Below are 14,298 nucleotides of genomic sequence, written 5' to 3' on the forward strand. Positions count from 1 at the left end.
TAATGCTCGCTCAAACTGTTTGTCTGGTCTGGTCGCCATGTGTTGTTGTCGTTATTATTGTTGTCGCTCTTAAGCCGCACTTACGGCTTCAAATTACATTCGGTGTTTGCTGTTGTTGTTGTCGGTTTCTCGCTTTTACTCTATCATCTCAAATGAGACATTTGGGAGGTAGTTTTTTGTTATTGTGTTTTGTATTTTCGAGACAAAAACAACAAAATTTGTTTGCTTTTGTTTGATTTGGTTTTTTTTTTTGACGCGAGGTTCAATATCGGTGTCTCAAAACCGACATTACTTAAGACGTTCCTCGAAGAGGCTATTTTAGTTCGTGTCTAAGTTTTGGTGCGTAAAGACCTATCTGTGAAAATCGTTTCGTTTTCGTTGTGCTGAAACCGAAAAATAACAAATTTCAAGCAAAATGAAATCATTTGTTTTGCTCTGTGCCCTGTTCGGTGCAATTGCTGTCCAGCAATCATTCGCCAATGCCGGTCCCACATCTCATTTGGTTTGCTATTATGATGGCAATTCCTATGTCCGTGAAGGTAAATAAAATGAAATCACACACACAAATATTAAAACAGTGAAAAAATATCAGAATAATTTAGAATATTTTGTTTTCAAAATTAAGTGTTAAATATTTCAAATGGTATTCTCAAGAATATTTGCGTGTGCTTCTAAGTAATTTGAAGGTTTTCTTTGTATGACTGCATTTTTTCATTGACATCGGTTTCATTAACCCGAGTTTGGTTAGGACCTTATGTGTATATTTGTTTGTGAACAAAAATAAAAAAAAAATATTTGCTACACATGACGTGTATATATTTTGGGGGATTTTTTATTTCAATTGGACTTCTCTAGAATTTTTAATTGCAATACAGAATTATTTATAAAAATTTTAAATTCTTGAATCTGGGGGAAACTAAAGGTTATCTCTCTGTCAAACACACACATTGTCGACACAATTTCATAATCTCTGAAGGCGTTCAATTTTGTTAAGTGCCAACATTTATTATTGTTGTTGTTATTGTTAATTATTTATTAGTTTTTTTTTCTCGGAAAGAGATTAAAAGCTTTTAGTTTTATGCTAATTAGATTATCGTGAACGATGTTCAATCGTTTGTTTTGAAAAAAAATATACACATGTATACAACAATAACAAATTAATGTGGTAATATTTTGAAACAAATTAAATTGGACTGATTGTAGTTTAAAAATATTTGAAACCTAGGGTTGCAGTTTCCCTAAATTTCCGGAACAAGTCAAGTTTAGGTCCCCATATTGCAATTATATCATTTTTTGTGCGGTGGTTCACACTTCCAGTGAAATGGGCCGCCATAATTCCATTGGGACCCTTATATCTTCGCAATGATTTAAAAATTATTGGTAGTATCATAAACTGATTGAGGTCTCGATTACAAATTTAAAAATCACCGGCATTCGGAGACTGATGCTAAACCGGCTTTGGGACAAAATCATATTTAAAAAATATTGCTGGTGGATGGCCTTGAACTGGGGATTTTAGACTTTCACATATGAATATATGCCAACAGCGGCTGCGTAACTGAATCTCCTATTAAAGGAAAAGTTACATTAACATCAATTTCTCGGAAAAGAAGTAATTCTCGTAATCAGGGTCTCAGCTTTAAAAATTATACCCATATTGTCATATGGGAATGGGAAATGCATTGGTCCCTAGGGAATTTTGAAGTACGGATGTACGGACTTTCATAAGAAAAATACAATATTTATAAAATATTGTAATCAGGGCCTGAGGGACTAAATATTTCAACAGGAATTTATTTTTGGAAATATTTTATTACGGGCCGGCCGAACTTTTTATACCATCCACCATGAGGATGACATTCAAAGTATCTAAAACTAATGGGAGAAAACCCGTATTAGTGCCCAAAATTTCCAAAAATACCGACTTGGGTGAATAGTAATATTTTTAGTACGGTGATATGGCAGGTACGGTTATATGGGGGCTATCCAAAAACATGGATCGATATATTTAATTTGCAATACTAGCAATGTCTGTATCCAATTTCAGAGCTCTATGTTAAGAATTGCAATATCTATTGTAATTTAAACAGACAGCCGAAGAAGCATAAATTGACATAACATTTTATTCTGATCAAGAATATCTATACGTTGTGGGATTTCCGATGAATATTTCATGGTATTGTAAAGGCTTTGTGCAGGCCCAAGAATTTGTAACGCTGCGAATACCCCTATTGTTTTTGGTAAACATCTATTGATATTTAGGGGGTTAAATGGACTTTTTACTTGTCGGGTTTTCTATTCGCTTCAGTGGCCCATTACATTAAGGAGGGGGTCGGGCCAAATAATAAGCATGCCCGATAAGTTTATAAGATGTCTAGGAGTGGTTGACCTTTAGATTGATAGCAATTATATTGTCGTATGTACTCGGATGTGGGAGTTATACTTAAATATGCTTACGCATTCATATATTATTTAGTAACACCTTACCACACTAGAGGGCGGAAATATAACGCTGATCGCTTTGAAATGTTCCGTGAGGTTCCAGAAATTTCAAAGACAAAGCCTATAATTTTCGGTGATGATCAGATGCGTTATGTGTTTGTACTTAAGTTGCGTGATCATGTTTCTCCTTATTTTAAGGAGTTTCTTGGTACTTCATTTGATGACTTCCTTAAAATGAGATGTATGTTTTTTCTATAAGGGTTATAAAACCCAAACCCCTTCCTCAGTAGTGGAACTATTTTCATTCAGTAGGTCTGTGAGAAATACTCAAATCCAAGTGCCTCGTTTGAGCCCTTTGTTAGAGAAGTCTTTCCATGTAAGGGTTGCTCGGGTGTTCAATAGTTTGCCACAGGTTTTTAAAATATTCAGTGTTTCGTTAAAATGTTACAAGAAAAAGTTACTTCAATATGCAGATGTTCATGGATTTTAATGTTTAATTTATAGCTGATTTATCCTATATTAGTTTCATATATTTTTATTTTTCGTAGGTTTCAATTTGAATTTATGAATTGATAAATAATTAATCGTTAATTAATTTTAAGCTTTTGGAGTAGTCCATGTAATGAAGTTTTTGGAATCGCTCATGGCACTTTTGGCTAGGTTCTCGTTTATGAAATAAAGTTGAATTGATAAAGTTGATTGATAATGGGATGAACTGAACTGGAAACATAGTTTTTGGTGTTTTTCGAGTGGTCAAAATTGAAAACCGAACATCACAACACAACCCACAGTGAAGGGAATTTGCACAAGTAATTAGAAGGGCTGTACTGAATATTAGTAATATTTGTTGACCTCTAGTCTGTCAAGAGGGTGCAAATATCGTGAAATATTGCCCAAGCTCAGAACATAGAACCACCCCGTCCGACTATACTGCTCCATTCACTGCTTTAATTTATTTTTTTAGTTTTTTTACTATCTATACTCTCAGGCCCCTTATATATAAATTTATAATGTCATGCTAACGAAGATTCATCTAAATTTTTTATCTAAACTTTGTGGATATCGATTATCCGTCCACACCCAGCGGTGCCTCCCTCATATCAAAGTGTTAAAATTCCATTTTAAGGAATCGTCAACTGGTGTGAGGTCTGTAGTGGTTTCTTAGAAAGTAATTAGCAGGAGACCTATACATTTCCCGACATTATTACCACTAGAAATTATTACCTTCATTAAACCTCTTCGAGATTTCGTTCCGGTATTTTATTTTCCTGAATCCACGATGGGCCGCAGTGAATTTGAAATTGCACAGATTAATTCTAGTGGACTAAATTAGAACTCCTCTATAAAAAACATTTTCTAAAGAAAATTTTTATTATCTCACTATTTAGGACTTGAAAAATAATTATTCAAATTTTTATAAACATAAATAATTTTGTTTTCTGTAATTTTTTTTTATCTTTTTATTCACCCCTATCCATAAGTCGTCGTCGTTGTCGACGACGTTTCTTTGTCAACATCACTTCGCATCGACATCGACATCACTTCGACATTGATTTGGTATTCTGTAACACTCATGCGACGATGTCGACTATTTATCTATAATATCAATAAAACAAAAAACACATCTCTAAAATTGAAGTCAGCTGTCCATTTTGTTTGATATTTTTGTTCAAAAATTTGGTTGTATCCTTCACCACACTGTAGCACGGGGCATTATGTCTTGGCACATGTATTTGCAACATCCAAATGGAAACGAGATAGACCCATAGTTACCAAATATATATCTTGTTTGAAAGGAAAAATTGTACTCTTCGAATGAAAAAAAGAATAATATAAATCCGTTATAAAGTAAATAAGTTATTCAAGTTTCAAATGGAAAATCTATGAAACCACGTTTTTCTCTATATTTACCGTTATAAAATTAATTTTCGAAGTGACCCAGAAAAACCAAAGGTATTTTTGTGATCCAGGGACTCCAACTAAGCAGAAGTGGTACATTAGAATTCTTGAAAAAAAATTTTGTTATTTTGTAGCACAGTGTAATTAATCGTTAATTAATTTTAAGCTTTGGGAGTAGTCCATGTAATGAAGTTTTTGGAATCGCTCATGGCACTTTGGGCTAGGTTCTCGTTTATGAAATAAAATTGAATTGATAATAATAATGGGATGAACTGAACTGAAAACATATTTTTTGGTGTTTTTCGAGTGGTCAAAATTGAAAACCGAACATCACAACACAACCCACAGTGAAGGGAATTTGCACAAGCAATTAGAAGGGCTGTACTGAATATTAGTAATATTTGTTGACCTCTAGTCTGTCAAGAGGGTGCATATATCGTGAAATATTGCCCAAGTTTAGAACATAGAACCACCCCGTTCGACTATACTGCTCCATCCACTGCTTTAATTTATTTTTTTAGTTTTTTTTTACTTTCTATACCCTCAGGCCCCTTATATAAATTTATAATGTCATGCTAACGAAGATTCATCTAAATTTTTTATCTAAACTTTGTGGATATCGATTATCCGTCCACACCCAGCGGTGCCTCCCTCATATCAAAGTGTTAAAATTCCATTTTAAGGAATCGTCAACTGGTGTGAGGTCTGTAGTGGTTTCTTAGAAAGTAATTAGCAGGAGACCTATACATTTCCCGACATTATTACCACTAGAAATTATTACCTTCATTAAACCTCTTCGAGATTTCGTTCCGGTATTTTATTTTCCTGAATCCACGATGGGCCGCAGTGAATTTGAAATTGCACAGATTAATTCTAGTGGACTAAATTAGAACTCCTCTATAAAAAAAAAAACACATTTTCTAAAGAAAATTTTTATTATCTCACTATTTAGGACTTGAAAAATAATTATTCAAATTTTTATAAACATAAATAATTTTGTTTTCTGTAATTTTTTTTATCTTTTTATTCACCCCTATTCCATAAGTCGTCGTCGTTGTCGACGACGTTTCTTTGTCAACATCACTTCGCATCGACATCGACATCACTTCGACATTGATTTGGTATTCTGTAACACTCATGCGACGATGTCGACTATTTATCTATAATATCAATAAAACAAAAAACACATCTCTAAAATTGAAGTCAGCTGTCCATTTTGTTTGATATTTTTGTTCAAAAATTTGGTTGTATCCTTCACCACACTGTAGCACGGGGCATTATGTCTTGGCACATGTATTTGCAACATCCAAATGGAAACGAGATAGACCCATAGTTACTTTTTAGTATATACATCAAATTATTTTTTAAGTCAATTTATGCATGTCCCTCCGTCCAAATATTTTTTTAAAAGAAGTTACAGTTCACCTTTATGATCCGAATGGGACGAAACTTTTTTTTTTGGCACAAGACGAGCCCAATTCATATTGGTCATATTTATATACAGATCCCACCATATATTTTTGTTTGCACGAAATTTTCCAAAACTTATTTAATAGAGTTGAGGATGACGTATTCTCTTCTTGACCGGACATATTTTTTTAATTTTTTAAAAAAATTTTATTCAAACACTTCATTCGTCAACAAAAATAATGACGAAGAATCTTCGACATCGTCGTCGTCAAACTTTGTTATGGAATACCAAAAATGTGTCAATAGTTATCGATAAATGTCGACAACGACATAGGGAATACCAATTTGCAAAAAACGACTCTCAACGACGTCGTTTTGTGTCGACGACGATGATTGTCTCATATATTTAAGCAATCAATATAAATTCTTATATAGACATTTTATTTCAAAATGTATTTTCGAGTGTGAATAATTGATTTTTCTTTGACGACACGTCATCATCACGTTTTAAATATATGTATTAATGTAGAGCATACATACACATATGTGTTCAATTTATCGCATTCAATTTAAATTTGTTTGTTTACTTCCGAGAAATAAATTGGCAAAAAAATATATATGTATATAATCCCACTTTAAGTATTCAACAAAAGTGATAATTAGTTACATACGTCTGTAGCTAAATGCAATAAGAGGCTTTGCTGGTATTATGAAAATGCGGCATTGTTTTGTACACACATACAATATAAGTTACAAACACAAAATAACTAGTTCAAAACAATTAAAAAACTTCGGGAAATTTGGCAAAGCTGAATCTTCTAGACCCCTAATAATGAGAAAAATTATATTCTTAAAAAATCTCCAAAATATGTCATTTTTCCTTAGTGTACATTTACAATATTTAATGAGTATGTAATTTGTGAACCTTCAAACCATTTTAAGGCAATAATAGTACATTCTTCAACCACTTTAATCCAAGAGTACCCAAGTACCCATATTTATACCGAATTAGGTGTTATATAACCTACCAATATTAAAGCACATTTGTATTACCGGCTTAGATTATTATACAGACTAAAAACAAATTTGTGTTAGAATGTCACCACCTAATACATAATTCGATATTTTAAAACCCAAATAGCTAATTTAATATGTCGCCTAATTCATTCTAATTCTAATAAAAATTAAATGTATGTTTGTAGCTAAATGTCTGGTAATGTTACAGTTAGTGTTACATTTTATTTCCTGTAAACATATCAACAAAACCTGTTTTTTGTTTTCTAATTTCTAGAAGCTCAAGTGATCTTGTGATCAACTAATTGTTGTATTTACATTCTGAATCATTCCAGCCATTCACAACGTTCACTTTCATTAAAAAGTGTTTCAGATTTGTATTGTTATTAAGCGGAAGGTGATCCAATTATAATAACAATTAACTTATGACTAAGGGGCATCAGCTATAAATAATTGTCTGAGTTTCATTTGTGGTTGTTAAGATAAAATCTAAATTTAAATATACCGCAAAAAAGTTAAAATAAACATCGATTCATGGGGATGAAAGAGTAAAGGGAGAAAATATGAAAAAAAATAATAATAATAAACAACATCTACGGTCCGTCCGACGAAACAGGCAGATTATTTATAGGTGGAACAGGGAAAACATATCAAAATTAAATATGAAGACTAACGGAATGCCATGGACTTATATGGAAACTTTGAATAAGTTTTGTAACCTTCAAGAACCCGGGGTTCCTGGAATTATAGTCACTTTTGTAAGTATTTTTTTAATCCAATGGCGGGGTATACCTATTTACTGCTCCTTCGGTTGGGAAATGTGCCTAAATTATTCAAAATTATGTACTTTACTGTAGAAAAAATGCGACAAAATCTGCAAAATGCAGAAAATGGTGGGGGCCTCTATATGAGAACTGCAACGATCGAAATTGGGGCTGGAATTTTATATGGAGCTATAGTGAAAGAGGGACCGATATATCCCACTTTCATTACAAGATAATCTGTCCTAATATTGCGGTCTCCATTAAGATTTCAACAAATTGACGGATATGACTAACTGGACCTAGCACTTTACTACTTAAAGGCGAAGATTATAGTAATTATTAGAGAATGTATTTTCTTCTTCTTCGAGAACCTTCATTATGCAAAGAATTTATTTGGGAATCTAAAAAAAATGATATTTTAGAAAATGTACGATCCGATAAATTTTACAACAATATTTTTGGAAAATCTACTATCCGATTATTCTTGAAAAATACTTCTTAAAAAATGGACTATCCAATCGATCTATGAAACATTCCTTTAACAATTTATACGCTGAGTGGTCCTTTAAAAATATTCCTTTTAAAACCGACGCACCGTTTTCTTATTTTAGTGGTCCTTTCAAAATATTATTTAAAAAAAGTAATATCCCATGAATGGAAAACTTATTCTTCTAAAAATCTTTGTGAGCTATTCTTCTTAAAAACTACAGTTTGAAAGGTCCTTGAACTTATCCCTTTAAAAATTTACGATCTGAATGGTGCTCCCAAAAATTTTATTTTAAACAATCTACGCCGTCAGAGCCCCTTGATCACACAACAAAACGGTGCATATTAGTCCCAAATCGGAAATTCCGAAGCATGTTAAATGAAGTCCTATAGTTCATATAAAACTAATGGATATCTTTTTCCGCAACCTAATATATTATTTAAAAAATCCAAGCTCTGAATGGACTTTAAAAAGTAAATACTTTTTTAAAAACATACGCTCTGAATATTGCTTAAGAAAATCTAGGTTTAAATATTTAGAAAAATATTCTAATCGACTATTAAAAGAAATCGAAGTTCTGAACGGACATTGAAAGAAGCATTTTTTTATAAAATCGTTCTTAATAATGTCGAAAAAAATATATAATATTATCTACATTCTGAATGCTCCTTTCAATTGTTTTAATCTATGCCCGGAACAGTCTTTGGAAAAATAAAAAAAATCTACGCTCTGAATAGCCTAAATTAGTTTAAAAATCTCTGAATGGACTTTGAAACAATAATCTCTAAAAAAATATACTCTGATAAACATTTAACATTTTTATTTTAAAAATCAAAAAGTGTTCTTATAAGATACCGACACTCTGACGTCCAGTGTTACAATATTATAGCTTCAGCCGTTTTTTTTTTTTTTTGGTCCCTTGATTATATGTTAGTCTCATAATGTATAGTTACTCCATGGCCATTATTTCAATGTGTTACAAATTGTTCAGATTTCGTTTGAAATTTAAAAAATGATTCAGTCATAGATGAAAAATTCGACAAAAACATTCAATATTTATTTTTCCCTTTATTCACATGTCAATAAGAAATCTCGAATAAAGCCGGGATGAATGAAAATCTTTCATTGAGGTCATAAAAATGTGTGTTATTCACAGAATCGATATTAAACATTTAACTAATGACGTCAACAATTAATTGTTTTTTTTTATTTTTTACAGGCCTTGCCAAATTGACATTGGCCGAATTGGAACCAGCTTTGCAATTCTGCTCGCATTTGGTCTACGGCTATGCCAGCATTAATCCCAGCACCAACAAATTGGTTAGCAGCAATGAAAAACTTGATTTGGATGTTGGCACTGGTTTGTATCGTACCATTACCGGTTTGAAGAAGAAATTCCCCCATTTGAAGGTGTTGTTGAGCGTGGGTGGTGATCACGATGAAGTCGATCCCGATAGCAACAAATATTTGACTTTGTTGGAATCTAGCAATGCTCGCATTCCATTCATCAACAGTGCCCATGCTTTGGTTAAGACTTATGGTTTTGATGGTTTGGATGTTGCCTGGCAATTCCCCAAGAACAAGCCAAAGAAGGTCCATGGTGGATTCGGTAAATTCTGGAAGGGTTTCAAGAAAGTATTCACTGGCGACTTTGTTGTTGACGAAAAGGCTGAGGAACACAAGGAAGCCTTCACCGCCTTGGTTAGAGAATTGAAGAATGCCCTGCGTCCTGATGGCTACTTGTTGGGTTTGACCGTCTTGCCCAATGTTAACTCTTCGTGTAAGTTAAATGTTAATATCAAAAATTGAATTCTATTGTAATTTATTTTATGTTATATTTTGTAGTGTTCTACGATGTCCCCGCTTTGGTCAACAACTTGGACTATGTCAATTTGATGGCTTTCGATTTCCAAACCCCTGAACGTAACCCCGAAGTTGCTGATTTCCCCGCCCCCTTGTATGAACTCAATGAACGTAACCCCGAATCGAATGTCAACTTCCAAGTTAACTACTGGTTGAACAACCACTGCCCCGCTACCAAGATCAATGTTGGCATTGCCACCTATGGCCGCTCATGGAAAATGACCAAGGATTCCGGTTTGACTGGTTTGCCACCAGTATCGGATACCGACAAAGCTGGTCCCGCCGGTGTCCAAACTCAAATCGATGGTCTCTACAGCTGGCCTGAGGTCTGCAGCAAATTGCCCAACAATGCCAACCAACACTTGAAGGGTGCTGATCAACCTCTCCGTAAGGTCGGCGATCCAACCAAACGTTTCGGTAACTATGCCTACCGCTCGGCTGATGATAAGGGTGAAAATGGTCTATGGGTTGGTTATGAAGATCCCGATACCGCTGCCAACAAGGCTGCTTATGTCAAATCCAAGGGATTGGGTGGTGTTGCTTTGGTTGATTTGTCCTATGATGATTTCCGTGGTTCTTGCTCCGGTGATAAATATCCCATTCTACGTGCCATCAAGTATAAATTGTAAATTTGCGCCGAACTCATGTCTTAGTTAAGATTTCTATATATCGTCGTTTCGTAAGCTCTTCATTTTTTTGTTTTGTATTTGCAAATGTATGCGTGAATAAATGTTAACATGTTATAAAGATGGTCGTTTTTTTTTTTGGAATTCGATTAATTATTCAGGGAAAGAGCTAAAGTCGGTGATGATGTGAATCATAGGGTAAACCATAATTACTTATATATGGGTGCTATATGTAGATATATAGGTGCTATATATAGATATAAAATTGGGCGAATGTATATAGGTATACCTAATCCGATGCTAATGGATATATCAATTATAAAATTTATATTTGGTTGACCTAGGACTATGAAGGTAGGGCTGAGGGTGACATTACACCAATACAAATATCACTTATTTTTTTTTAACAAATATAATTATCTACTTTAAATTTTATCTTTAGAAATTTAAACTCTTAACATCCTATTCCCATGGCCAAGAAGAAAGACAACAACACAGCTGGCAAAGAAATGTGTGTAGGAACATTGACAAAACACATTCGTGTGGACTTCATAATGGAGTAGTAATGCATACATCTATCTAGTAACACACACACACTCTCCTACATACGGCCATACCATATATTCACCATAAAGGAGATCTACTCACAACATCCGTTGCAGTGTCACATTGAGGTCAGTTAGCAATTGTTTTATGGATGACAGGACATAGCTCTGGAACAATTGCAGCCAACTTCAACTGATTTCATATCCGCACATTTATCTGAACACTCAAGCGTACAAAACACACAACCGCACACACACACAATCATTCATGTAAAAGAGCATTCCTATACATCAGATAAGCTTTGCAATGTGCTTTTGTGTTGATATCCTAGAGAGCACATCACTTGGAATTGCTATACTCCTCTGTTGTAGTTGTTGCTGTGTGTTTTTTTTGCTTTGTCTTCTTCTTTGGGGTTTTATTCTGGCTTGGCAATCATTGTTGTAGGCGTTTCTCGACTGTGAAGGAATTGGCTTTGGTGTTGTTTGTTGGTCCTGGCCATTGGTATGTAGATGCATTAGATTCCCTTTTTGGAAGTTCATTTGTTTTTCCCCGTTTGTTTTTCCTTCGTTCCATCGTTCGCTTGCCTCATATTGCCATTGTTCATATTAGGGGAGTCACTCTTTGATTTTTAGACATCCTTGTGGTGATTGTTGTTTTCGATTCACAAAAATTGCCAAAGCAACCACATGTTGGCATCCATGTCTGCGCTGCTGACTGACCATTCATTCATTCCATATGACCAAGTGAATGGCAGAATGTAAGCATCGAGGAAGATATTATTGTTACTTTTGGTCCTAGCTGCCATTATAAACTCATATGTAGCACCGTATGCATTTTTTCATTTGAAGTGCAAAATAAGAAAAAAAAAGAATCAATGTAATGGAGTTTTAAGCCAAAACTAACAGACCTAATATAGAAGTATCTATGGACATGTGTATAACTGATTGACCTTAGTAAACAATAACAGTGGGATAGGTTGGACGAACCAGAAAATGTTCATACATCCTTTAGAATAATAAGGAACGTATTAACGTTGTCATTATTACATTTGTAGAACTGTAGATATTTATCAAAATAGAACACTATATAATAGAACCCTTTACGTCATCCGCCTTAAGAAGAATGAGATAATATGTATACACTTTGATACGATCAAAAATAGGTCTCATCGAAATATCAATTTTAGGTGACTTTGGATAAAATACATTGGAGTGCATTTCAAATTATAACGCCCCAGTTTGAGATTAACTTCGAAGACGAAGAATAGGGTACCACTGCTTGCGGAACCTTCAAAACACAAAGGTAAATATTAGAAAAACAGTTGTGTCATATCATTTGATCGGAGTATCATCCCGCACAAGGTGTCAAAAGCCTGAAAATTTCTAAATATCATATGAATTGATTTCAGTATCTGATATCATTCAGCAATGAAATCCTGTATAACAGTTCACCCCCACTCTAATTTCGATATTTTGGCGATTTAGTGTGCGTTTTTCAACCAAATTGGCTGTAATTTAGTATTTGTTATTCTCATTGGGTGTGAAATCTTTACACCAAAAACTATCCATATTGACAACATTTTGGGGAGAGTCCCATATAAACAGACCCCCATTATACGGTACTTTGGGAATTTTGGACACGCTATTTACATTGGAAATCGGTGAACATAGCTCTACAAAACGTGTTCAAAAATTATTTGATTAATTCAATTATCAAAAATTTAACCGGCATTTTCGATATTCCTTATTGAATTTTTACTTTTTTCCTGCAGAATAAGCGTCCCCGAAACCTTTATATGTTATATTTAAGAACCTCTTGCTCATAGTGTAACATAAAGGATAATTTAATAAAACTGGTGTGTTATGCGACCTCATATCCAACGGGTTGTGTTCAGGGTACCGGCTGTATTCGTGAGAAGCCTCATTGATACCTTGGTAATAGGACCATTCTTTGGTAAGGAGGCTTTGAAATGTCCTCCCCTCTACAATGCCTAGCGATTCAGAAAATTAAAAAACACCCAATACCAAAATAAGCCCTTAGACTGATTATGGTATATATATATATATATATGTATGAACTCGGTTATGCCTATAAGCGGGGAAAAGACGACTTTACTTTGGTATTAAATTGAATCAACGCCATCCTAACAAGACAGGGTGAATTTCGACTCATTTAGGAGTACGGCAGTTGGCACGAATGGAATGGAGCTATACCCCAATGACGGGGACTCGTCGACAAGCCGAAATTTCCGACCGGAAGTGTGCCAAGAATGTTTCAAAAATTCTTTGGAAACCCATGAAGCACTGTACCAAGAAGCGTTATCAGATAAGTTCCCCAACATGGTCAGCGGCAATGAATTCTTTTTGTTAAATACTTCTAGGCGATGGTAAAAGAACCCCACTGTACAGTATCAGATCATGAGACAAGCACGGGACTAAAGTCAGGAGTTGTGTCAGCAACATCGGCGACTCTAGTGGTGTTCAAATCCTCCTCCACGCCTGTGGCAATGAAGAGGATAAGAATGACGGAGGAAACAACAACCATTTGCTTAAAATCCTGTTGCTAAAACAGATCTGCCTTAAGTCCCGTACATTTCAGTTGTGAACAAGAGAGGCAATCGCGAAGACGAAATCGCACCAATTTGCAAGTCTTCACAGCAGCCTTCAAGGTCTGCTCCAAAAACTTCAAAAAAGACTACAACTGAGGCGAAACTCTACATCAAATACAATTTAGTACTTGTCATGCTCTTTGTGTTATCGATGGTCTACAAATGTTGCAATGAGTATATACTATAATGAACGATTTTTTACTGCCTCCAAGAACCCGGAATGTCAACTTGTGGCCCCTTCAGTGGAAAATGTTTCTAAAAAATCAACATACCGGAAATGGGGAGGGCAATTTATATACTTAGCAGCAGCCTTATGACTGCTAAGGAAAAATGTTCCTTATCGAAATATTTGTTTTGGACTCCAACTCTATGTGGATCAAATCCGTTTCAAACAATTTGAAATCGATTTACAAATGTCTGCCCATTTGTCTGGCTAATGCACACGATAACTCTCAAAGTGAGTAACGATTCTGACCCTTTATTTCTCACATCGTAAAATTGCTTCAAATCAGAACCCAAGTTCGCATATAGCTGAAAATTGAATTTTATTATTGTGTGAAGTCCGAACCAAACATTGCACAACCTAATATTTTAAATGAACCTATATAAAGATGGGGCTTATTGGTTCACTCCTTCTTG

The 14,298-nt window shown here is 34.4% G+C and overlaps 1 protein-coding gene across 1 annotated transcript; it reads left to right on the top strand.

The window, feature by feature from the left end:
* The first annotated feature begins 394 nt into the window (after positions 1–394).
* LOC133325153 (chitinase-like protein Idgf4) lies at positions 395–10,511 on the top strand. Its single transcript, XM_061533976.1, has 3 exons — positions 395–539; positions 9,236–9,796; positions 9,862–10,511. Exons 1-3 carry the CDS (start codon positions 416–418, stop codon positions 10,506–10,508), a joined length of 1,332 nt encoding a protein of 443 aa, XP_061389960.1. The 5' UTR covers positions 395–415; the 3' UTR covers positions 10,509–10,511.
* Positions 10,512–14,298: the final 3,787 nt, after the last annotated feature.

Source organism: Musca vetustissima, unplaced genomic scaffold (assembly GCF_032173495.1).
Source record: "Musca vetustissima isolate MV318-11 ecotype Yass unplaced genomic scaffold, APGP_CSIRO_Mvet_v1 utg21518, whole genome shotgun sequence".
NCBI classification, from domain to species: Eukaryota; Metazoa; Arthropoda; class Insecta; order Diptera; family Muscidae; genus Musca; species Musca vetustissima.